Raw genomic sequence first — 27,407 nt, 5'->3', positions numbered from 1 at the left:
TGCCGCTATGTCTCATACATGTGCTATAGCCTTACAGTATCTGACGTGTGTTTGTGCCCCTGCTGTGCTGCTATGTCTCATACATGTGCTATAGCCTTACAGTACCTGGTGTGTGTTTGTGCCCCTACTGTGCCGCTATGTCTCATACATGTGCTATAGCCTTACAGTACCTGGAGTGTGTTTGTGCCCCTGCTGTGCCGCTATGTCTCATACATGTGCTATATCCTTACAGTACCCGGTGTGTGTTTGTGCCCCTGCTGTGCCACTATGTCTCATACATGTGCTATAGCCTTACAGTACCTGACGTGTGTTTGTGCCCCTGCTGTTCCGCTATGTCTCATACATGTGCTATAGCCTTACAGTATCTGACGTGTGTTTGTGCCCCTGCTGTGCCGCTATGTCTCATACATGTGCTATAGCCTTACAGTATCTGACGTGTGTTTGTGCCAATGCTGTGCTGCTATGTCTCATACATGTGCTATAGCCTTACAGTACCTGGCGTGTGTTTGTGCCCCTGCTGTGCCGCTATGTCTCATACATGTGCTATAGCCTTACAGTATCTGATGTGTGTTTGTGCCCCTGCGGTGCTGCTATGTCTCATACATGTGCTATAGCCTTACAGTACCTGACTACTGTTTGTGCCCCTGCTGTGCTGCTATGTCTCATACATGTGCTATATCCTTACAGTACCTGGTGTGTGTTTGTGCCCCTGCTGTGCTGCTATGCCTCATACATGTGCCATAGCCTTACAGTACCTGGCGTGTGTTTGTGCCCCTGCTGTGCTGCTATGTCTCATACATGTGCTATAGCCTTACATGACCTGGCGTGTGTTTGTGCCCCTGCTGTGCCGCTATGTCTCATACATGTGCTATATCCTTACAGTACCTGGTGTGTGTTTGTGCCCCTGCTGTGCCACTATGTCTCATACATGTGCTATAGCCTTACAGTATCTGACGTGTGTTTGTGCCCCTGCTGTACTGCTATGTCTCATACATGTGCCATAGCCTTACAGTACCTGGTGTGTGTTTGTGCCCCTGCTGTGCCGCTATGTCTCATACATGTGCTATATCCTTACAGTACCTGGTGTGTGTTTGTGCCCCTGCTGTGCCGCTATGTCTCATACATGTGCCATAGCCTTACAGTACCTGACGTGTGTTTGTGCTCCTGCTGTGCTGCTATGTCTCAGATGGTGCTATAGCCTTACAGTACCTGGAGTGTGTTTGTGCCCCTGCTGTTCCGCTATGTCTCATACATGTGCCTTACAGTCCTGGATTGAACCTGACTGGATATGAAAGTTATTGAGGTTCCTATCACTACAAAAAGAAAGACCGGCACAAATTACAGGATTTTAATGTATATAATTATACAGTACGATGTCTATACAATTACACAGTGCGGCATGTATACAGTTATACAATGCGATGTGTATACAATTATACAGTGCGACGTGTATGCAGTGCGACATGTATACAGTTATACACAACAGTCTGGGAGGTTCAGGTTGTTCTCTGTACTCTCCTCAGATTCAGGTGAATGCCGTTCAAAGAGCGCAGCACTAACTGAGGGATTTTCAATGGTTCTTTTTCAGGACATGGACTCAGCGCAAATCTCTGTAATGTCAGCGCGATGGCGACTTTCATCTCATTCATGGCAAAGTTCTGTCCAATGCAGTTCCTGGGAAGTAGGATACAGAGGTTATAGTATACCCATACCCTCCAACATCTTAAGGGCAAAAAACGGTACACATTAGGAAAGGGGCGTGGTCAATGTGTAAAGGGGCATGGTAATGGGAAAGTGTTGTATGTGTGGCCACGCCTGCTTTCTGACCCCCCCCCCCCATTAGATATATATATATATATATATATATATATATGAACTTTCCGTTCGAATCCCTTTCTCTGATCTCATCCCGGTGACACAGCTCAACATTGGGATGTAGGAGGGTCCGAAGGAGCCAGGCACCTATGCTAAAGACTTGAGGCAGGCTCCTCCCTCCTGCATCCCGGATATCTTCAGTTTCAACTTCTAAAGCCCACTAGGATTCAGTACAACGCCTGAACATATCAATATAGTGGCGTAACAATAGCACCGCAGCCCCCGCGGTCGCGGGGAGGTGCAGTGTAAGTGCGGGTGCCGGGGGGCTGCGGTGCTATGGTAACGGTGCGGTGGGAGCTGGGATGCCTGTCAGCGCTGCAGCGGTCCCGGCTCCCGTCCTGGCTTCATTCTGATGAAATGAAGAATGGACCATCATAAAATGTCCGCCCCCATACAGCAGACAGTTCTCTGAAACTGTCTGCTGTATGGGAGCGGACATTTCGCAATGGTCCGTTCTTCATATCAGAATGAAGCCAGGACGGGAGCCGGGACCATAAACGTACCATAAACGTACTACTACTACTACTATTGATCTGTAGGGAAGATTCCTCCCTGGACCATAGACCCTGCAACCTTGAGCTCAGAACCACCGCTTCCCAACCTCGGAGACTGGCATCGGTGGTAACCACCAGCCACTCCCAGGACAGGAGAGAGCGTCCCATCTGAAGAGACTCCACGTCGGTCCACCACATCTATGAAATTCTCACCTCTGTCGTCAGCAGAACTTTTTCCATCTTCATGGTTTTGGGATTTCCTGACCAACACTCCAGTATGTTCCACTAGAACAGTCTGGAGTGGAACCTGGCGTATTGTAGCAACTCTAATGTCGCCACCATTTTCCCCAAAAGTCTTGAACAAAGACAACGTGGCAGATATACTGTCCACCTGTAAGATGTTCTGTACCAACGTACGAATGTCCTTGGCTTTTGTGTCTGTAAGAAAAACCCGGTGTGAGTGTCTAGAAGCACTCCCAAAAATTGTAGTCTGTTATGTTGCCCTGGCTTGGGCACCAGGGATAATACGGGTTCCAGACGAAGAGATGATAAGGCGTGAGCCCACAGCCGGGACCGCCGGTTAGGACGGCAACAGCGGGTCCTACACTCTCTCTGTTGAGTCCCCGAGGCAGGTGGCAAACCCCTGCGGAGCTAGGCTTCACCTGTGGCCGCCGCATTCGAAGGAGCGAGTTAAGCCCGCTCCGACCCCGATGCAGCCAGGTCTTATGTGGTGACAAGCGGTAAGCGACCGCCACGGGGAACACTCAAGAGGATAAGCTGACTACTGGTCCTAACTGGAAACTGGCCCCTAACTGCCGGCACCAGGCCAAGACGGGGAGTGCGACCTAGTCGCAGACACCAGCGGATAGAAGGGAGTCCCCGAGAATACTCCAAAGGGACCGTGACTCCCAAAGCAGGGATCTGGAAGAACGGTGACACTCCTGCCTAACAGAACACTAATGGCAGACGGGGGCCAGGGAACACATACATAAGGACGGGGACAAGGAAACAAAGAAGATAACAAAGGACAGTCCCACGGAGGGGCTGGCCACGGAGGGCCAGAGAACCAAGGAAGATAAAGACCAGAGCTCCACTGGAGCACTTATGTGACCCACGAAGATGGAGACAGTGGGTCCGCTGCAGGCTCACAGGCTGATGGAGGAATACAGCAGAGGAGTCCGGTGAAGTGCTGGAAACGAGGGATCCACAGGAACAAACAGCTGACAGGCTGGGAGACAAGACAGGCTGCAATGGAGATCTGCAGCCAGGAGAACTGGGACCAAGGACCCAGGGGACCGGAGAGAAGCTAATAGCAACAATAGCAAAAAGCTATAACCGGCGTCTGTGCCCAGCAGACGCCGGCTATTTATTCAAATCTCGCGCCGCCTGACTGACGTCAGGCGCGCGCGTTGCTGGCTGCCGGGCGGAAGCTCGGGGACGTTGCCTAGCAACGCCCCGACGCTTAGCCTCCGAGCGAGGCTTGGGACGCTGCTAGGCAGCGTCCCCCGCCGCGTCAGATGACGCTGCGTCTGCAGCGTCTGATGACACTGTGCTCGCCGTCCGTCCGGGTGCAGGGACACCCGGACGGCGTGCAACATAGTCTTTGCGTGGAAACCAGATTGGACTTCTTCAAATTCAGAAGCCAATCATGGCTCTGTAAGAACTGAATAGCTACCGACAGATTCCTTTCTAATCTTTCTGGCGAATCTGCCTTGAAGAGCAGGTCGTCCAAATATGGGATGATCACCACCCCCTGAAGTCTGAGCGCAGCTGCCATTACTGCTCTTATTTTTGTGAACACTCTTGGAGCTGTTGCCAGTCCGAAAGGTAGAGACCGATACTGCAGATGTAGATCGCCTATCGCGAAATGCAGTAAAGATTGATGTTCTTCACAAATAGGAACATGCAGATAAGCGTCTTGAATATCTAACGATGCCAGAAACTCTCCCGGCTCCAGGCTGAGACGTACCGATTTCAAAGACTCCATCTTGAAGTGATCCACCCATAAATTAAGGTTTAAAGACTTTAAATTGAGAATGGGGCGAAAAGACTGATCTGGTTTTGGTACTAAGAACAGGACTGAGTAAAAGCCCCTTCATTTGTTCTTTTTGAGGTACAGGTACCGCTACACCTTTGCTGACGAGTCCTCGCCGCCCCCAAAAGGGCTTGTCTGAGGCGAGCCTCCCAGGACGTAGGAAGAAATCTCTTTGGAAGAACTCCCTTCAGATTGATCTTGTATCCCTGGGAGATCACATTGAGCGCCCAGGGATCCTGACAGGACCGTGCCCGTCCCTGTACAGCAAAAGGCGACCGACCCCCCCCCCCCCCCACTCAGGGCAGGGAGCATCCAGCCCGTCAAGCGGAAGGTTTTACCTCACTTTTGGAAGCCTGCTTTCTAGAAAAGGCGCCAAAACGGGATCTGCGACCTCCTACCTTTTCCAGCGGGAAACCTGCCCCTAACTGAAGAACCTCTGGTCGCTGCACCTCCTCTAAAGGAGGGATGAAAGGACTGCCGAAATGCAGAAAACCTAGAAGAGCTGTGTTTTCCAAAAGATAACGGTAAGAGAGTACTTTTACCCCCAGGGGCCTGCTTGATAAGATTTTCCAATTCAGAGCTAAAAAGCAATTCCCCTTTAAAGGGAAAAGACTCTAAAAAATATTCAGAATCATTATCAGCGTCCCACGCCTTAAGCCACAAGGCCCTCCTGGCTGTAACCGACATGGCAGACACCTTGGAAGCCATTTTGACTCCTTCTCCTGCTTCGCAGGTGTACTCAGCTGCCACTCTCAGTTTTTCAGCCAATGCAAATTCCTCAGAATCCGGCTGTAAAAGAGAACACAAGGTGGACGCCCAAGCAATCATAGCTTTAGAAACCCAGGCTGAAGCGATTACTGGTAAAGCCCACACCTTCAAAAATGGCTTTTAAACAGCCCTCCAATTTTTTATCTACAGGGTCCTTAAACACTGCTCCACCTTGAACTGGCAAACTGTAGCCTTGGACAGCCTAGCCACAGGAGCATCCACTAGAGGTATGGCGTCCCACACTTTAATGCGGTCCTCTGGTAATGGATATAAAGACAGAAACTTTTTGGGCATAATACACTTTTTATCCAGAGTTTTCCAAGCTCTGCTCAATAATTCCTGCATATCCTCGTCTGAAGGAAAAGTGACCGCATCTCTGCGCTGTCTTTTATATACCCCCTGAGGAGGGGCCTGGTCCCCCTCAGACAAGTTTAAGGTCTGATTAACTGCTATGATCAAATCATCCACACCTGGGATAGAGACCTCCTCCCCAAAAGCAGCAGCACCCTTTCATTAATGTTAAAACACACAGTGCAATTAAGTTAGGCTTCAGTACCAAGGCAATATATGCAGTGTACTTGGCTGTCTGCTGCAAGACCCTCCATGGTCCCGGGGATGGTGTCGCCTCAGGGAATCCAGACACTCTGTAGCAATGAGAAATCTCTCCTCTCAGCTCCATGCAGTGCAGATAGAAAGGCGCCTAACAGCAGAGTGAGGGAAGAGACCAAGTCTCTGCTGCAGCGGGGAGAACCAGGTTTTGGCACCTAAACTCCCCCTGCAAGCCGCTCCCACTGAGGATTCCTCTAATCCTGTGACTCCCCTACTTAAGGGATCACATGGATGTGCCAAATAGATGAGCTCCTGTACCTGGCTGCAGCTACCGAGGAGTTCAGCCAGGAAGCCCTTTCCAAAATGGCATGCACCATCGTGGGTTTGCCCGTTACACAAGATCCCCCCCTATACAGGGAGCCGGCTCCGGGGTCCCCCAGGGAGAAGTGCTGCACTGAGAGACCAGTGTGCAGGGAGCTGGCAGGACGTGCTCACACTGTGCCTGCCCTAACTAAGTGTAAAATTTATATAAAAACAAACCCCCTAGCTAGTTCTCTCTGTGGCTGCTCCAGCAGCCCTTCAGCATAACACCCACTCCGGTGGGCACCTAAAACGAAACTGAAGATATCCGGGATGCAGAGGGGAGGAGCCGGCCTCTCAAGTCTTTAGCATAGGTGCCTGGCTCCTTTGTTACCCTCCTACATCCCAATGTTGAGCTGTGTCACCAAGATTAGTGAAGAGAAATATTTATTACACATCAATAAGAGAGGGAGTGGGGCTAACAGTTTCAATAGCACTGAATACAGGAGATAATATTATATATATATGGCTTATTGTCTGAGGGTGATAGGTCATAAGGACATTCAAAATGTGTAACAGTGCCCCCATGGTGAGCCTCACTCACCATTCCCCACCACGGAGATCGCACTGCCGCCGTGTCTGGAAATTATAAATGCGCATGCACGGCAGCCAAAATTGTATGGACAAAAGCCCCTAAGTGCGGAAGCGGTGGCGTGGGCTGCGTAGTGCATACTGACGAAGCGCTTGCTGCCGGGACTGCAAGGGAGCACTGGGACCGGGCAGAATCAGAGGTGCCCCAGGAATCGTCTGAAGACCGGTACATTCGGAACATTCGGTACATTTATTTTTAGCCGGTTCAGTCTGTTAAAAAAATGGTACTGTACCGGCTTAATCGGTACAGTTGGAGGGTATGTATACCCTGTGTTATTATGTCCATTATGTCCCCTATCACACAGCAAGGGGCAGCTACACGCAGTGCCGGCAGCCATTTTGTGAGCTGCACTTATATTGGTAATTCTAGCACAGTCACGATAGGCTGCGGAGCGATGGGTTCTGGTGGGGTCGCTGTATCAGAGAGAACGTTGGGTTACGTGGGGGTCGCTGTATCAGAGAGAACGTTGGGTTACGGTGGGGGTCGCTGTATCAGAGAGAGCGATGGGTTCTGGTGGGGGTCGCTGTATCAGAGAGAGCGTTGGGTTACGTGGGGGTCACTGTATCAGAGAGAGCGTTGGGTTACGGTGGGGGTCGCTGTATCAGAGAGAGCGATGGGTTCTGGTGGGGGTGGCTGTATCAGAGAGAGCGTTGGGTTATGTGGGGGTCGCTGTATCAGAGAGAACGATGGGTTCTGGTGGGGGTCGCTGTATCAGAGAGAAGGTTGGGTTATGTGGCGGTCGCTGTATCAGAGAGAGCGATGGGTTCTGGTGGGGGTCGCTGTATCAGAGAGAGCGTTGGGTTATGTGGGGGTCGCTGTATCAGAGAGAGCGACGGGTTCTGGTCGGGGTCACTGTATCAGAGAGAGCGATGGGTTCTGGTGGGGGTGGCTGTATCAGAGAGAGCGTTAGGTAACGGTGGGGGTCGATGTATCAGAGAGAGCATTGGATTATGGTGGGGGTCGCTGTATCAGAGAGAGCATTGGATTATGGTGGGGGTCGCTGTATCAGAGAGAGCGTTGGGTTACGGTGGGGGTCACTGTATCAGAGAGAGCAATAGGTTCTGGTGGGGGTGGCTGTATCTGAGATAGCATTGGATTATGGTGGGGGTCGCTGTATCAGAGAGAGCAATAGGTTCTGGTGGGGGTGGCTGTATCTGAGATAGCATTGGATTATGGTGGGGGTCGCTGTATCAGAGAGAGTGATGGGTTCTGGTGGGATCACTGTCTCACAGGTGATGGAACAACTACTGTAGCACGTGTTGGATGGGAGTGGCTTAGAAGGAACGGTACCTCGGTCCGGCTGAAAAGGGAATGAAGCTGTAGGCGTTCCTGTTGGATGTATTCTCAGGCGAAAATCTCAGAGGGTCAAAAACCTGCAAATAACACATGAATATCACCAGATATGGGAATAACAATCCTTAAGCTACGTACGAAGCAGAACTGAATTTATGAAGCATGTGAAACACAGGATGTAATTGGCAGCATGCATGTAACAGTGAGTACAAACAGAAATCGGTGCAGTCTGAATGGATGCGAGAAAAGCACTAAAGCTTTGGAGAGTGATACAGTGAAGAGAGAAAAAGCCTCCACCTATTAGATACTTAGGAGCTGATTGGTTGGTTCTTTTTTTCTCTCCATTTTACCTTTCTCCAAGGCTTCGTAGATCTGACCCATAAATGCCACTTGTAGGATATATAATCAGTAAATCAGATCAGCTCTTACGCGCATTTCGCAATCAGTGGTTGTCCGTCAGCAATACCCCAAAATTTATCACAGTTATAGTTTATGAATACCCCCCTTCACCCCACCAAAAAGAGGGTAAAGTTATTTTGCCTGATTTAGACCTTATCGCACAGTGTCCGATTATCAATACACTGTACATGCGTGTGGTTCACAGTACAGATGCGTGGGGCCGTCCTGCGATCAAATCCTGCAACTATTTCTGTGCGCTGGCCGTTCACAAGGAGATTGACAGGGAGTGGGCGTGTGTGGGAGGAGACAGGGAGTAGGTGTGTGGGAGGAGACAGGGAGTGGGCGTGTGGGTGAGGAGAAAGGGAGTCTGCTTGTGTGGGAGGAGACAGGGAGTGGCATGTGTGGGAGGAGACAGGGAGTGGCGTGTGGGGGAGGAGGCAGGGAGTGGGCGTGTGTGGGAGGAGACAGGGAGTGGGCGTGTGGGTGAGGAGACAGGGAGTCTGCTTGTGTGGGAGGAGACAGGGAGTGGCATGTGTGGGAGGAGACAGGGAGTAGGTGTGTGGGAGGAGACAGGGAGTGGGCGTATGGGTGAGGAGACAGGGAGTCTGCTTGTGTGGGAGGAGACAGGGAGTGGCATGTGTGGGAGGAGACAGGGAGTAGGTGTGTGGGAGGAGACAGGGAGTGGGCGTGTGGGTGAGGAGACAGGGAGTCTGCTTGTGTGGGAGGAGACAGGGAGTGGCGTGTGTAGGAGGAGACAGGGAGTGGCGTGTGGGGGAGGAGGCAGGGAGTGGGCGTGTGTGTGAGGAGACAGGGAGTGGCGTGTGTGGGTGAGGAGACAGGGAGTGGGCGTGTGGGTGAGGAGACAGGGAGTCTGCTTGTGTGGGAGGAGACAGGGAGTGGCGTGTGTGTGAGGAGACAGGGAGTGGCGTGTGTGGGTGAGGAGACAGGGAGTGGGCGTGTGGGTGAGGAGACAGGGAGTCTGCTTGTGTGGGAGGAGACAGGGAGTGGCGTGTGGGTGAGGAGACAGGGAGTCTGCTTGTGTGGGAGGAGACAGGGAGTGGGCGTGTGGGTGAGGAGACAGGGAGTGGCGTGTGTGGGAGGAGACAGGGAGTGGCGTGTGTGGGAGGAGACAGGGAGTGGGCGTGTGGGTGAGGAGACAGGGAGTGGCGTGTGTGGGAGGAGACAGGGAGTGGCATGTGGGGGAGGAGGCAGGGAGTGGGCGTGTGTGGGAGGAGACAGGGAGTGGGCGTATGGGTGAGGAGACAGGGAGTCTGCTTGTGTGGGAGGAGACAGGGAGTGGCATGTGTGGGAGGAGACAGGGAGTAGGTGTGTGGGAGGAGACAGGGAGTGGGCGTGTGGGTGAGGAGACAGGGAGTCTGCTTGTGTGGGAGGAGACAGGGAGTGGCGTGTGTGGGAGGAGACAGGGAGTGGCGTGTGGGGGAGGAGGCAGGGAGTGGGCGTGTGTGTGAGGAGACAGGGAGTGGCGTGTGTGGGTGAGGAGACAGGGAGTGGGCGTGTGGGTGAGGAGACAGGGAGTCTGCTTGTGTGGGAGGAGACAGGGAGTGGCGTGTGTGTGAGGAGACAGGGAGTGGCGTGTGTGGGTGAGGAGACAGGGAGTGGGCGTGTGGGTGAGGAGACAGGGAGTCTGCTTGTGTGGGAGGAGACAGGGAGTGGCGTGTGGGTGAGGAGACAGGGAGTCTGCTTGTGTGGGAGGAGACAGGGAGTGGGCGTGTGGGTGAGGAGACAGGGAGTGGCGTGTGTGGGAGGAGACAGGGAGTGGCGTGTGTGGGAGGAGACAGGGAGTGGGCGTGTGGGTGAGGAGACAGGAAGTGGCGTGTGTGGGAGGAGACAGGGAGTGGCGTGTGTGGGAGGAGACAGGGAGTAGGTGTGTGGGAGGAGACAGGGAGTGGGCGTGTGGGTGAGGAGACAGGGAGTCTGCTTGTGTGGGAGGAGACAGGGAGTGGCGTGTGTGGGAGGAGACAGGGAGTGGGCGTGTGGGTGAGGAGACAGGGAGTGGCGTGTGTGGGAGGAGACAGGGAGTGGCGTGTGTGGGAGGAGACAGGGAGTGGCGTGTGGGGGAGGAGGCAGGGAGTGGGCGTGTGTGTGAGGAGACAGGGAGTAGGGGTGTGTGGGAGGAGACAGGGAGTGGGTGTGTGGGGGAGGAGACAGGGAGTGGGCGTGTGGGTGAGGAGACAGCAAGTATGTTTGTGTGGGAGGAGACAGGGAGTGGGCGTGTGGGTGAGGAGACAGCAAGTATGCTTGTGTGGGAGGAGACAGGGAGTGGGCATGTGGCTGAAGAGACATGGAGTATTCTTGTGTGGGAGGAGACAGGGAGTCTGCTTGTGTGGGAGGAGACAGGGAGTGGTGTGAGGGGGAAGAGGCAGGGAGTGGGCATGTGTGGGAGGAGACAGGGAGTAGGCGTGTGTGGGAGGAGACAGCAAGTATGCTTGTGTGGGAGGAGACAGGTAGTGGGCATGTGGCTGAAGAGACATGGAGTATTCTTGTGTGGGAGGAGACAGGGAGTGGGCATGTGGGTGAGGAGACAGGGAGTCTGCTTGTGTGGGAGGAGACCGGGAGTGGCGTGAGGGGGAAGAGGCAGGGGGTGGGCGTGTTTGGGAGGAGACAGGGAGTGGGCGTGTGTGGGAGGAGGCAGCGAGTATGCTTGTGTGGGTGAGGAAGCAGCGAGTGGGCGTGCGGTGGAGGAGGCAGGGAGTGGGCGTGCGGGGGGAGGAGGCAGGGAGTGGGCATGCGGGGGGAGGCAGGGAGTGGGCGTGCGGGGGAGGAGGAATGGAGTGGGCGTGCGGGGGAGGAGGCAGGGAGTGGGCGTGCGGGGGAGGAGGCAGGGAGAGGGCGTGCGGGGGAGGAGACAGGGAGTGGGCGCACACATCCACACGCGCGGCGCACACATCCACACGCGCGGCGCACACATCCACACGCGCGGCGCACACATCCACACGCGCGGCGCACACATCCACACGCGCGGCGCACACATCCACACGCGCGGCGCACACATCCATTTGCAAAGTGGGTTTTCACTGGAGCGGGTGGAGGCTGAACTGATCCCTGGCCGTACCAATTCGTGGCCCTGCGATCAGGTCTGAATCAAGCCCATTGTAAGACGCAGCCTCAGTACCTCTGGGTCGTCCCACATGCTGGGATTTCTGTTAATGCAGAATATACTCAGTAACACGGTCGCACCTATAATGGGACAAAACCAAAATTAGTTACAGCGCAGGCGGAGACGGGAATCTGGTCATTATCATACATCAGTAGCTGTGTGTGTGTGTGTATATATATATATATATATATATATATATATATATATTATACACACACACATACACAGCTGTTATTCTGCATTGGCTACAGCAGCGCTCAGCCTTGGGCATGTGTCTGTGTATATATACAGTATATAAGCCTAGTATATATGTTCAGACCTTGGGTGTGTATATACAGTATATAGGCCTAGTATATACGCTCAGCCCTTAGGCGTGTGTGTCTGAGTGTATACAGTATATAGGCCTAGTATATATGCTCAGCCCTTAGGCGTGTGTGTATAGATACAGTATACACGCCTAGTATATACGCTCAGCCCTTAGGCGTGTGTGTGTGTATATATATAGTATACACGCCTAGTATATATGCTCAGCCCTTAGGCCTGTGTGTGTATATACTATATATACAGTATACATGCCTAGTATATACGCTCAGCCCTTAGACGTGTGTGTATATATACAGTATACACTCCTAGTATATATGCTCAGCCCTTAGGCCTGTGTGTGTATATACAGTATACACGCCTAGTATATACGCTCAGCCCTTAGGCGTGTGTGTGTATATATACAGGATACACGCCTAGTATATACGCTCAGCCCTTAGGCGTGTGTGTATATATACAGTATACACGCCTAGTATATACGCTCAGCCCGTAGGCCTGTGTGCGTATATATACAGTATACACGCCTAGTATATACGCTCAGCCCTTAGGCGTGTGTGTATATATACAGGATACACGCCTAGTATATACGCTCAGCCCTTAGGTGTGTGTGTGTATATATACAGGATACACGCCTAGTATATACGCTCATCCCTTAGGCGTGTGTGTGTATATATACAGTATACACGCCTAGTATATATGCTCAGCCCATAGGCGTGTGTGTATACATACAGTATACATGCCTAGTATATACGCTCATCCCTTAGGCGTGTGTGTGTATATATACAGTATACACGCCTAGTATATATGCTCAGCCCGTAGGCGTGTGTGTATATATACAGTATATAGGCCTAGTATATATGCTCAGCCCTTAGGCGTGTGTGTATATATACAGTATACACGCCTAGTATATACGCTCAGCCCTTAGGCGTGTACCAGGGGATCAGTGAGGAATCAGTAAAATACTGTTATACAGGTAATGTCACAGATTACACATGTACTGTATATAGCCCCCTCCCCCATTCTCCCCCTAAGGCACACACAGCCCTGCTGACCACAGACGGCCCATACCTGGGCCCTGTACTACTGTACATTGTGGCCCCAGAGATTCTGCATATCTTCTACCAATACAAGTTACTGTACAGGTAACGTCACATTCATCCGTGTTCACATCTCATTATTAGTAACAACACTCAGTGCAGGCAGAAGCCGTCAATGAGACAGTGACAGACATCGACTCAGCCGTCCATGAGACTGTGACTGACAGCGACATCAGCCGTCCATGAGACTGTGACTGACAGCGACTTCAGCCGTCCATGAGACTGTGACTGACAGCGACTTCAGCCGTCCATGAGACTGTGACTGACAGCTACTTCAGCCGTCCATGAGACTGTGACTGACAGCTACTTCAGCTGTCCATGAGACTGTGACTGACAGCGACTTCAGCCGTCCATGAGACTGTGACTGACATCCACTCAGCCGTCCATGAGACTGTGACTGACAGCGACTTCAGCCGTCCATGAGACTGTGACTGACATCCACTCAGCCGTCCATGAGACTGTGACTGACATCCACTCAGCCGTCCATAAGACTGACTGACAGCGACTTCAGCCGTCCATGAGACTGTGACTGACATCGACTCAGCCGTCCATGAGACTGTGACCTGACAGCGACACAGACGTCCATGAGACTGTGACTGACATCCACTCAGCCGTCCTTGAGACTGTGACTGACAGCAACTTCAGCCGTCCATGAGACTGTGACTGACATCCACTCAGCCGTCCATGAGACTGTGACTGACAGCGACTTCAGCCATCCATGAGACTGTGACTGACAGCGACTTCAGCCGTCCATGAGACTGTGACTGACAGCGACTTCAGCCATCCATGAGACTGTGACTGACATCCACTCAGCCGTCCATGAGACTGTGACTGACAGCGACTTCAGCCGTCCATGAGACTGTGACTGACATCCACTCAGCCGTCCATGAGACTGTGACTGACAGCGACTTCAGCCGTCCATGAGACTGTGACTGACATCCACTCAGCCGTCCATGAGACTGTGACTGACAGCAACTTCAGCCGTCCATGAGACTGTGACTGACAGTGACTTCAGCCGTCCATGAGACTGTGACTGACAGCTACTTCAGCCGTCCATGAGACTGTGACTGACAGCTACTTCAGCCGTCCATGAGACTGTGACTGACAGCGACTTCAGCCGTCCATGAGACTGTGACTGACAGCAACTTCAGCCGTCCATGAGACTGTGACTGACAGCAACTTCAGCCGTCCATGAGACTGTGACTGACATCCACTCAGCCGTCCATGAGACTGTGACTGACAGCAACTTCAGCCGTCCATGAGACTGTGACTGACAGCTACTTCAGCCGTCCATGAGACTGTGACTGACAGCGACTTCAGCCGTCCATGAGACTGTGACTGACAGCGACTTCAGCCGTCCATGAGACTGTGACTGACATCCACTCAGCCGTCCATGAGACTGTGACCTGACAGCGACTTCAGCCGTCCATGAGACTGTGACTGACAGCGACTTCAGCCGTCCATGAGACTGTGACTGACAGCTACTTCAGCCGTCCATGAGACTGTGACTGACAGCGACTTCAGCCATCCATGAGACTGTGACTGACATCCACTCAGCCGTCCATGAGACTGTGACCTGACAGCGACTTCAGCCGTCCATGAGACTGTGACTGACAGCGACTTCAGCCGTCCATGAGACTGTGACTGACAGCGACTTCAGCCGTCCATGAGACTGTGACTGACATCCACTCAGCCGTCCATGAGACTGTGACTGACATCCACTTAGCTGTCCATGAGACTGTGACCTGAGAGCGACACAGACGTCCATGAGACTGTGACTGACATCCACTCAGCCGTCCATGAGACTGTGACTGACATCCACTCAGCCGTCCATGAGACTGTGACTGACAGCGACTTCAGCCGTCCATGAGACTGTGACTGACATCCACTCAGCCGTCCATGAGACTGTGACTGACAGCGACTTCAGCCGTCCATGAGACTGTGACTGACAGCGACTTCAGCCGTCCATGAGACTGTGACTGACAGCGACTCAGCCGTCCATGAGACTGTGACTGACAGCAACTTCAGCCGTCCATGAGACTGTGACTGACAGCAACTTCAGCCGTCCATGAGACTGTGACTGACAGCAACTTCAGCCGTCCATGAGACTGTGACTGACAGCAACTCAGCCATCCATGAGACTGTGACTGACAGCGACTCAGCCATCCATGAGACTGTGACTGACAGCGACTTCAGCTGTCCATGAGACTGTGACTGACAGCAACTTCAGCCGTCCATGAGACTGTGACTGACAGCAACTTCAGCCGTCCATGAGACTGTGACTGACAGCAACTTCAGCCGTCCATGAGACTGTGACTGACAGCAACTTCAGCCGTCCATGAGACTGACTGACAGCTACTTCAGCCGTCCATGAGACTGTGACTGACAGCAACTTCAGCCGTCCATGAGACTGACTGACAGCAACTTCAGCCGTCCATGAGACTGACTGACTGACAGCGACTCAGCCGTCCATGAGACTGTGACTGACAGCGACTTCAGCCGTCCATGAGACTGTGACTGACAGCGACTTCAGCCGTCCATGAGACTGTGACTGACAGCGACTTCAGCCATCCATGAGACTGTGACTGACAGCGACTTCAGCCGTCCATGAGACTGTGACTGACAGTGACTTCAGCCGTCCATGAGACTGTGACTGACAGCGACTTCAGCCGTCCATGAGACTGTGACTGACAGCGACTTCAGCCGTCCATGAGACTGTGACTGACATCCACTCAGCCGTCCATGAGACAGTGACTGACAGCGACTTCAGCCGTTCATGAGACTGTGACTGACAGCGACATCAGCTGTCCATGAGACTGTGACTGACAGCGACTTCAGCCATCCATGAGACTGTGACTGACAGCGACTTCAGCCGTCCATGAGACTTTGACTAACAGCGACTTCAGCTGTCCATGAGACTGTGACTGACAGCGACTTCAGCCATCCATGAGACTGTGACTGACAGCGACTTCAGCCGTCCATGAGACTGTGACTAACAGCGACTTCAGCTGTCCATGAGACTGTGACTGACAGCGACTTCAGCCGTCCATGAGACTGTGACTGACATCCACTCAGCCGTCCATGAGACAGTGACTGACACCGACTTCAGCCGTCCATGAGACTGTGACTGACAGCGACTTCAGCCGTCCATGAGACTGTGACTGACATCCACTCAGCCGTCCATGAGACAGTGACTGACAGCGACTTCAGCCGTCCATGAGACTGTGACTGACAGCGACTTCAGCCGTCCATGAGACTGTGACTGACAGCGACTTCAGCCGTCCATGAGACTGTGACTGACAGCGACTTCAGCCATCCATGAGACTGTGACTGACAGCGACTTCAGCCGTCCATGAGACTGTGACTGACAGTGACTTCAGCCGTCCATGAGACTGTGACTGACAGCGACTTCAGCCGTCCATGAGACTGTGACTGACATCCATTCAGCCGTCCATGAGACTGTGACCTGACAGTGACTTCAGCCGTCCATGAGACTGTGACTGACAGCGACTTCAGCCGTCCATGAGACTGTGACTGACAGCTACTTCAGCCGTCCATGAGACTGTGACTGACAGCGACTTCAGCCATCCATGAGACTGTGACTGACATCCACTCAGCCGTCCATGAGACTGTGACCTGACAGCGACTTCAGCCGTCCATGAGACTGTGACTGACAGCGACTTCAGCCGTCCATGAGACTGTGACTGACAGCGACTTCAGCCGTCCATGAGACTGTGACTGACAGCGACTTCAGCCGTCCATGAGACTGTGACTGACAGCGACTTCAGCCGTCCATGAGACTGTGACTGACATCCACTCAGCCGTCCATGAGACTGTGACTGACATCCACTTAGCCGTCCATGAGACTGTGACCTGAGAGCGACACAGACGTCCATGAGACTGTGACTGACATCCACTCAGCCGTCCATGAGACTGTGACTGACATCCACTCAGCCGTCCATGAGACTGTGACTGACAGCGACTTCAGCCGTCCATGAGACTGTGACTGACATCCACTCAGCCGTCCATGAGACTGTGCCTGACAGCGACTTCAGCCGTCCATGAGACTGTGACTGACAGCGACTTCAGCCGTCCATGAGACTGTTACTGACAGCGACTCAGCCGTCCATGAGACTGTGACTGACAGCAACTTCAGCCGTCCATGAGACTGTGACTGACAGCAAATTCAGCCGTCCATGAGACTGTGACTGACAGCAACTTCAGCCGTCCATGAGACTGTGACTGACAGCGACTCAGCCGTCCATGAGACTGTGACTGACAGCGACTCAGCCATCCATGAGACTGTGACTGACAGCGACTTCAGCTGTCCATGAGACTGTGACTGACAGCAACTTCAGCCGTCCATGAGACTGTGACTGACAGCAACTTCAGCCGTCCATGAGACTGTGACTGACAGCAACTTCAGCCGTCCATGAGACTGTGACTGACAGCAACTTCAGCCGTCCATGAGACTGACTGACTGACAGCTACTTCAGCCGTCCATGAGACTGTGACTGACAGCGACTTCAGCCGTCCATGAGACTGACTGACAGCAACTTCAGCCGTCCATGAGACTGACTGACTGACAGCGACTCAGCCGTCCATGAGACTGTGACTGACAGCGACTTCAGCCGTCCATGAGACTGTGACTGACAGCGACTTCAGCCGTCCATGAGACTGTGACTGACATCGACTTCAGCCATCCATGAGACTGTGACTGCCAGCGACTTCAGCCGTCCATGAGACTGTGACTGACAGCGACTTCAGCCGTCCATGAGACTGTGACTGACATCCACTCAGCCGTCCATGAGACAGTGACTGACAGCGACTTCAGCTGTCCATGAGACTGTGACTGACAGCGACTTCAGCCATCCATGAGACTGTGACTGACAGCGACTTCAGCCATCCATGAGACTGTGACTGACAGCGACTTCAGCCGTCCATGAGACTGTGACTGACAGCGACTTCAGCCGTCCATGAGACTGTGACTGACAGCGACTTCAGCCGTCCATGAGACTGACTGACAGCAACTTCAGCCGTCCATGAGACTGTGACTGACAGCGACTTCAGCCGTCCATGAGACTGTGACTGACAGCAACTTCAGCCGTCCATGAGACTGTGACTGACAGCGACTTCAGCCGTCCATGAGACTGTGACTGACAGCGACTTCAGCCGTCCATGAGACTGTGACTGACAGCGACTTCAGACGTCCATGAGACTGTGACTGACAGCGACTCAGCCGTCCATGAGACTGTGACTGACAGCGACTCAGCCATCCATGAGACTGACTGACAGCGACTTCAGCCATCCATGAGACTGTGACTGACAGCGACTTCAGCTGTCCATGAGACTGTGACTGACAGCTACTTCAGCCGTCCATGAGACTGTGACTGACAGCGACTTCAGCCATCCATGAGACTGTGACTGACAGCGACTTCAGCCGTCCATGAGACTGTGACTGACAGCGACTTCAGCTGTCCATGAGACTGTGACTGACAGCGACTCAGCCGTCCATGAGACTTTGACTGACAGCGACTTCAGCTGTCCATGAGACTGTGACTGACAGCGACTCAGCCGTTCATGAGACTGTGACTGACAATGACTTCAACCGTCCATGAGACTGTGACTGACAACGACTTCAGCCGTCCATGAGACTGTGACTGACAGCGACTTCAGCCGTCCATGAGACTGTGACTGACAGCGACTTCAGCCGTCCATGAGACTGTGACTGACAGCGACTTCAGCCGTTCATGAGACTGTGACTGACAGCGACTTCAGCCGTCCATGAGACTGTGACTGACAGCTACTTCAGCCGTCCATGAGACTGTGACTGACAGCTACTTCAGCCGTCTATGAGAGACTGTGACTGACAGCTACTTCAGCCGTCTATGAGAGACTGTGACTGACATCCACTCAGCCGTCCATGAGACTGTAAATGACATCCACTCAGCCGTCCATGAGACTGTGACTGACAGCGACTTCAGCCGTCCATGAGACTGTGACTGACATCCACTCAGCCGTCCATGAGACTGTGACTGACAGCGACTTCAGCCATCCATGAGACTGTGACTGACAGCGACTTCAGCCATCCATGAGACTGTGACTGACAGCGACTTCAGCCGTCCATGAGACTGTGACTGACAGCTACTTCAGCCGTCCATGAGACTGTGACTGACAGCGACTTCAGCTGTCCATGAGACTGTGACTGACAGTGACTCAGCCGTCCATGAGACTGTGACTGACAGCGACTTCAGCCGTCCATGAGACTGTGACTGACAGCTACTTCAGCCGTCCATGAGACTGTGACTGACAGCGACTTCAGCCGTCCATGAGACTGTGACTGACAGCTACTTCAGCCGTCCATGAGACTGTGACTGACAGCGACTTCAGCCGTCCATTAGACTGTGACTGACAGCTACTTCAGCCATCCATAAGACTGTGGAAAAATAGCTACATTGGTATATTCATTACCTCCACCCCTGTGTCAAGGATGCCGTGTGATAATTTAAACACACAGCCCTCCGATCCACAGATAGGGGGAGGAAAGAAAAAACAAAAAAAATTAAAATCGGGCGCACAATATAGAACAAAATAAAATAAACGGTGTCAAATCATTAAGGTGTCACCTGCAGCTCTCAGCTGAGGACTTCGTGTCACTCAAGAAATTCAAAGATATTGTTTTTAAACACAGTGGGTGAAATTTAATAGGATGAGAGATTCAGAAAGTGAGAGATTTGGTAAGAAATCTCCAGTTTTTCTAAAGCGGCAATCACTTACACTGCAAAACCATTTTGATTTTGCAGTGTAAATGATTGCCGCTTTAGAAAACCTGGAGATTTCTTACCAAATCTCTCACTTTCTGAATCTCTCATCCTATTAAATCTCACCCTATATGTTTTAAGAGAGCGCACATATGACACCTATATATTTTGTAAACACTGGTATTATTTATTAATCTATCACGTAAAATTCAACATGAATAAAAAATCACAATTAAAAAGAAACCAGGAAAAGTGGTGAGAGGTATTATCCAAGCACAAATGGACTTCAATAGTGGACACAGTCTCTGAAGTGGGACGATTATTAGCAATCACAGAGTCCATGCAGCGATTTGCTCCAATAGGCAGGCGCCACACAATTAATCTGATAGTACTGATACTTCCAATTAGTTATAATTGTAACTTCCGTTATGATGTTGTAACATTGTGCACAATTCCTTCAGTAATTAATAGACCCAGTCTTGTGGATATGGTTATAAATAGGTAATACTAGCCATTTGGAATGATGTTATAAACATACCAAGCCCGATTTGTAGGAAGCCACAGGGGACCAACAGACGGTGATTTGTAGTCCTTGGTCGCAGGGGACCACATGGGATAGGTGGGCGGAGGGTTGCTGTGGGATATGCAGACTGCAGCGTGAGACCAGCTCACTTCCAACTGCGTCTGCGAGTAGTCTTGTTACCACTGCTGCCTTATATTCTCCCGTTCCTCCGCAATAGTACCTGTGTGGATTCACCGATGCTGAGGCAGATGTTAGCCGGGTCCAATGCGTGTGGCTAAATACAGATGATGATCTGCCAATAGTTATAGTCCATACCACAACTAACAATTCCTTGGTATTTTAGTGGGTCTTGACGCGTTTCTCCGCCGTGTATTTTGGCAGTTTCTTCAGAAGATTTGGACTCTGGATACCAACACTCATTCCCCTTGAACCAGCGACTCCTCTTGCCCCCCCACGGACCCACCACATATCCTGCTGGCACCCCATAACTGGATGTACAAATTGGGATAACCACCACCTGCTGATTTCTGGAGCCTTCTTTCCGAGAAGTGAGGTATTTCCATCTTGCCCACCAGTGGAACCAAAGATCAAGGTCTCCAGCAGGGAAAATTGGACACCCACATGTACCAGCTGAATCCGGATCCCCCCCCCCATATCCCAGCCCCCCTCTCATCATCCCACGTGGGGACTACAAACATGTAACAAGTGGAGAGCACCATCCAGGAACAAGCGGGACTCACTTAAGTATCCATTGTCCTTATAAAGTCATTAATTAACAACAAGCGGTTTGCTGTATGCCCTTCATCATTTATCCTAAGTGCAATATATTCTTTTTTTATGTGTAATTTTATGCGCATTTATATTAATTGTATTTTTATAATTATTCTTATTTTATGTGATAATTAAATGAATTTATTTTTTGTGATACCCAATTGATCAAATTTATTATTAACTATAACTTTATCCAATCTATCTAATTTTCAGAGTACACAAACGAAATAAGTGACACTCGGAGGCTGGCAAGTGGTGAAGATAACAGGAATATTTATTCCTTGTGCAGGATTTTTCAGAGTATATAATTTTCAGAGTATATATATTGATTTAATTTTTTGAGCGCTCCACAAACCCCCCCCCATTTTTTCACTTCAGAGATTGTGTCCAATACCTCTCACGACTTTTCCTTGTTTCTTTTTAATTGTGATTTTTTATTCATGTTGAATTTTACGTGATATATTAATAAATAATACCAGTGTTTAGAATATATATAGGTGTCATATGTGCGCTCTCTTAAAACATATAGGGTGAGATTTAATAGGATGAGAGATTCAGAAAGTGAGAGATTTGGTAAGAAATCTCCAGGTTTTTTTAAAGCGGCAATCATTTACACTGCTAAACCAGTTTGATTTTGCAGTGTAAATGATTGCCGCTTTAAAAAAAACCTGGAGATTTCTCACCAAATCTCTAATTTTCTGAATCTCTCATCCCATTAAATCTCACCCAAGGGGTGACATTCTATGCTTGCACATAAATGCGCATGTTTTTTTTGCGCACCACATCGCTGCAAATCGCACTTTTTAAATTCGCACTTTTCTGTCAAAATTCGCATATTTAATGTGATGCGTTTTGAAAAGTGCGAAGTGGTGCAATTTGCGGCAAATTGGTGCGCTGTCTTTAGTCCTGAAAATGTGCGATTTTCATGTCTGAAAATCGCACGTTTTCAGGAAAGCGCAAATAAAAAAAAATAAAAAACGAGCACGGGGTCCCCCGCCCGAGCATAACCAGCCCCGGGCTCACTGAGCCTGGTGCTGGTGACATAAAATCAGGGTCCCCGACAAATAGGGGTCTTCTTGATTTCATGAAACCAGCACCAGGCTCAAGGTCCAGCGCTGGTTCCCAAAATACGGGGGACAAAATGACTAGGGGTCCCCCGTATTTTAAGAACCATCACCGGACACAACCAGCCAGCAGGGTAATGCCATAGCGGGGGGAAACTTATTATATAAGCTCCCGCGGCCAAAGCATTAACCCCCTGGCTGGTCAGCATGGGCAGGGGTCCTGGGGAAGTGGGGACCCCCCCAAATGAAGGGGTCCCCCCCCTCCAGGACTTACCAGCCCATGCTGATAGTCCGGGGCTGTCCCCGATGCCCCTGGGCGGTGGGCATCGGGCTGATGGCTTGTGTAAAAAAAAGAATAAAAACTATTGTTTTGTACTGGCGAACTATGAGTCCCAGCAAGCCTACCCCGCATGCTGGGACTTGGAGAACCACAAGTCCCAGCATGCGGGGCATTAAAGGGCCCGCTGGCACTTGTAGTTCTGCAGTACAAAAAATAGTTAACAAAAAACACACTGACACACTGTAAAATAAAAGTTTAATACACACAAAACACACACACACTGATACTTACCTACCTTGAGCCCGTAGGTCGGTCCCTGGATCCTGGGTCCGGGCTCCGGGGCTCCAGGGCAGAAGAGTCAGGTTCCGGGGCCTTGGTCCTGGTTCCAGGGCTGGTCCTGGGGTTCCGGGGCTCCTGGGCTGCAGAATCCGGGGTCCGGGATCCGAGGTAGTCCCCAGGGGTACCTAAGGAAGGAAATCCTACTCACCTGGTCCCCGGCGACGACCTCGGCATCCTCTCCGGTGACAGAGCTGCTCCCATCTGGTACCCGGCTCGCAGGACTTTGACAGGCGCAGAGATGTTTCCTCCTCGGCGTCTCTAGTCAGAATGATTTCTGGCCAATCAGGAGCCGAAAAAGACGGCTCCTGATTGGCCAGAAATCATTCTGAATACAGACGCCGAGGAAGAAACATCTCTGCGCATCTAGAGCAGAGATGTTACTTCCTCGGCGTCTCTAGTTAGAATGATTTCTGGCCAATCAGGAGCCGACTTTCTCGGCTCCTGATTGGCCAGAAATCATTCTGACTAGAGATGCCGAGGAGGAAACATCTCTGCGCCTGTCAAAGTCCTGCGAGCCGGGTACCAGATGGGAGCAGCGCTGTCACCGGAGAGGATGCCGAGGTCATCGCCGGGGACCAGGTGAGTAGGATTTCCTTCCTTAGGTACCCCTGGGGACTACCTCGGATCCCGGACCCCGGATTCTGCAGCCCAGGAGCCCCGGAACCCCAGGACCAGCCCCGTAACCAGAACCAAGGCCCCGGAACCGGACTCTTCTGCCCTGGAGCCCCGGAGGCCGGACTCAGGATCCAGGGACCGACCTACGGGCTCAAGGTAGGTAAGTATCAGTGTGTGTGTGTTTTGTGTGTATTAAACTTTTATTTTACAGTGTGTCAGTGTGTTTTTGTTAACTATTTTTTGTACTGCAGAACTACAAGTGCCAGCGGGCCCTTTAATGCCCCGCATGCTGGGACTTGTGGTTCTCCAAGTCCCAGCATGTGGGGTAGGCTTGCTGGGACTCATAGTTCGCCAGTACAAAACAATAGTTTTTATTCTTTTTTTTACACAAGCCATCAGCCCGATGCCCACCGCCCAGGGGCATCGGGGACAGCCCCGGACTATCAGCATGGGCTGGTAAGTCCTGGAGGGGGGGGACCCCTTCATTTGGGGGGGTCCCCACTTCCCCAGGACCCCTGCCCATGCTGACCAGCCAGGGGGTTAATGCTTTGGCCGCGGGAGCTTATATAATAAGTTTCCCCCGGCTGTGGCATTACCCTGCTGGCTGGTTATGTCCGGTGCTGGTTCTTAAAATACGGGGGACCCCTAGTCATTTTGTCCCCCGTATTTTGGGAACCAGCGCCGGACCTTGAGCCTGGTGCTGGTTTCATGAAATCAAGGGGACCCCTATTTGTCGGGGACCCTGATTTTATGTCACCAGCACCGGCTCAGTGAGCCCGGGGCTGGTTATACTCTGGCGGGGGACCCCGTGCTCGTTTTTTTTAAATTTTTTACAACAGAACCCTGCATGGAACATTGCGATCTGTGCAGGGTTCTGCCTATTTCGCATAACAGACCCTGGTCTGAAATAGCTGCGCTAATTAGACACCTAAAAAGTGCGATGTGCAAATGCGCATTGCATTAAATAAGCGAGTTGTATACTGTTCTGTACGAAAACATCTGGATGCGATAAAAATGCGAATTAATCTCGCACTTTTACTCAGCATACCTTAACGCACATAATATGCGATTTCAGTCCCTTAGCGCATCCCATTAAATTGGCGATTTAATGGAAAAATGCGATATCGCCATTTTGTGGTCTAATTAACGCCAAAAAACGCAGATCTCATGCCATAGAATGTCACCCATTAGGTTTAAAAACAATGTCCATGAAACTGTGACTGACAGCGACTTCCTATTGCAAGTCCTACCTACCAGTCACCCACAGTCCCAATGAAATGTGTTCCCTCCCTCCGGGACTGCCAGTCCGGGCTGCGACAGGCAGAGAGCTGGTTTCCTGTAGAACATCAATCTCCCTGCCATACCGCGCTGCCCTAGCTGACTCCTTTGGTATGCAGCCCCCTGTTACCGGGAACAACGGCTGTCCCATCTCTCCCCCCAGGTGCTATTGACAATGGCGAGAGTAACCTTTACCTAGAGACCAGCGCTGAAACCTAACATGAAGCATTATATTGTAGGTCATATGTATATAGACATAGTGACTGACCTTTGGGCAGGCTCCGCCCATCGCAGAAGGTGATTGGCTGGTTGAGCTCACGGGCTATTCCCGGTACCGGTGGATAGAGGCGCATGCTCTCCTTAATGCACATGGTGGTGTACGGCATCTTCCCCAGATCCTCCCTGCTCACACACAGGACAAATAATGTTATATACAGTACATATATATATATATATATATATATATATATATATAGTAGAAGAGGTGCCTCGTTACCAGTCTGACCCTAGAGGGACACTCCTGGTATTAGTGCAATGAGGCTGTGATAAAGGACACCTGTGAGGTAGCACACAGGGCTCTTCCCCAATCTGTCACATACTGGCCTCTGGCTGCTCTACGTCCTCTGTGCTACAGAATTACTCATTATTTGCACTGGCATCCCCTCCACCCAGCTTCCTGACCTAGGCTATGCTTCTTACCCGTGCTTGTTACCTGCCTGCCCTGACCTTGGCTAAGCTTCTTACCTGTGCTTGTTACCTGCCTGCCCTGACCTTGGCTATGCTTCTTACCCTGTGCTTGTTACCTGCCTGCCCTGAGCTTGGCTGTGCTTCTCACCAGTGCTTGTTACCTGCCTGCCCTGACCTTGGCTGTGCTTCTTTTTTTTTTTTAATAACGTTTTTATTTCATTACACATTTTCAAATATACAAGACAGTAAACCATTATACATACATCACTTACATAAACGAGAAAAAAAAAGAAAAAAAAAAAATACTCCATAGACACTAATAAAACAGAACACCAGACGCTCACACATAAAGTCATAGCAACACTTCATAGTACTAAATGCTTAGGAGTGCCTTCCCCTCCCTCAATGTTTATTCCTCCACATATAGGCCTACCCATATCTTCTAGATTATAATTTAGATACCTCCCTGCTCGCCTAACCCCCTCTTACCCCCGGGCTCGCGCCTCAATTCCCACTCGGGCCCATATTCTCCCTTGCCCTCCTGAGGGTCCAGTCTCTGCCCGCTCTACACCGCAGTTTGCCAATGAAAGGGGGGGAGGGAAAGGGATAGAGATAGAGAGGCCAAACACAGGATCACAAAAAAAAAAAAAAAAAAACCAGTGCCCTGGTGTGTTCCCTATCAAAAGAGGTTGCCTAGTGAGGCCCCATTACTGATGCCTCCCCATCAAGTATGGGGGTTTGTGTCGATTACCCTTAGGGTTAAAAATAAGTGACTCCCTACCCCCCATTCACTAAATCCACCCCCCGCCCGCCCTCTCCCCCTGACAGCAGAAGTACACCTGTTACTACCCTTGTGTAATGGCATAGTCTGTGCCCGCCAATAATGGTACCACCGAACTATGCTTCCCTACTCAACGTCAAGTCGAAACCTATGTGCCCGTGAGTCCTTTATGTGAACGTGCATATTAATTCAGTTCATGTATATATAGGGGCTCAACCTCCGACCTCTACAGCAGTCCGAGGTCACCCCGTGCCCTTACCCTACCTACAGTGATTCTAACCGCCAAAAAAAAAAAAAACCCTGTAATTACCTCTCCTCCCTCCCCCCTCCCTCCCCCCTCTACACATTAGTCCCCTCCCTATTACTGACTTTATATAATCCTGATCTATTCCAGGGGCCCCAGATTCTCTGATACTTATCGAGCGTCCCTCTTAATGCATGCAGGTACTTTTCGTGTTCACTGGTCTGATTTATCAGGTTAACCCATTCCCCATGACATGGAGCCAGTGGGGACAACCAACGTCAGGCTAATATCACCTTAGCGAGGGCCACTAGATTTCTAGCCAAATACCTCATCTCCCCATTAATTGCAACATCCTTCCAAATCCCTAAAATCAAATTATTTTTACTTAACCCCACTCTCGGTACCCCCAATAACACAAGGGTTTCCTTTATTTCCCCCCAGAACCCACACACCACTCTACAGCTCCATATTAAATGATCAAATGTGGCCGGCCTACCCCTACATTTGGGACATCCGTCTGATGCGGACTCAGAGAATTTCTTCATTTTTACCGGGGTAATGTAAATCCTATGGAGGATATTGAATTGGACCTGTTGTGTCCTCATTAGGTTGGTCGAGTGCCGGGGACTTGCCAACGCCACCCTCCACCCACTATCGTCCAGCTGGGGAATATCCTCCGACCATTTAGCACGGAGGGCCCCCAGATCCTCAGATTGAGAGAAGGACTGGAGGTACCGGTACAACTTGGACAAACGCTTCCCTTTAGTAATTTGCTTTAAAAAAACTTTACATGGAGCCTCCTCCATCACCCACGCGACTGGTCTACCGCCCTGCGACAACACACTTCTTACTTGCAAGTATCTGAAAAATACTTCTTTGGGTATGCTAAACTCTGACTGCAACTGTGAAAAGGATTTTAATATCCCGTCCTGGCACCATTGTCCCACATTAGTAATTCCGATTACCCGCCATATTTTCCCACCTTGTTGTTCTTTAAGTTCCCTCATTCCTGGCAAAGAAAAGATAGGGGTGTCTGGGTCCATACCCACTGTGTTTGTTAGTTTACTGGTCCATCTCCAAACCCTAACCGACTGGCTAATCAGGGGGGGGAGATCCCGACGAAGCCCGTTCACAAATAATCTTTGTAAAGGCGAATAGTCTGG

The 27,407-nt window shown here is 51.2% G+C and overlaps 1 protein-coding gene across 1 annotated transcript in view; it reads right to left on the bottom strand.

Moving 5' to 3' along the window:
• Positions 1-1,334: 1,334 nt before the first annotated feature.
• Positions 1,335-27,407, bottom strand: part of LOC146026860 (cytochrome P450 4B1-like) — a 94,721-nt gene continuing 68,648 nt past the window's right edge. The window contains exons 10-13 of the mRNA XM_083157906.1: positions 24,801-24,934; positions 11,499-11,563; positions 7,964-8,046; positions 1,335-1,674 (exon numbers count right to left, since the gene is read on the bottom strand). Of these exons, the coding sequence (XP_083014032.1) occupies positions 1,497-1,674; positions 7,964-8,046; positions 11,499-11,563; positions 24,801-24,934 (460 nt within the window). The 3' untranslated portion in view covers positions 1,335-1,496. The remainder of the gene's footprint in view (positions 1,675-7,963; positions 8,047-11,498; positions 11,564-24,800; positions 24,935-27,407) is intronic.

The sequence above is a fragment of the Crinia signifera genome, chromosome 8 (assembly GCF_055691185.1).
Source record: "Crinia signifera chromosome 8, ASM5569118v1, whole genome shotgun sequence".
In the NCBI taxonomy this organism is placed as follows: Eukaryota; Metazoa; Chordata; class Amphibia; order Anura; family Myobatrachidae; genus Crinia; species Crinia signifera.
The sequence above is the reverse complement of the archived record's forward strand: the minus strand, read 5'-3'. Positions and strand labels throughout refer to the sequence as shown.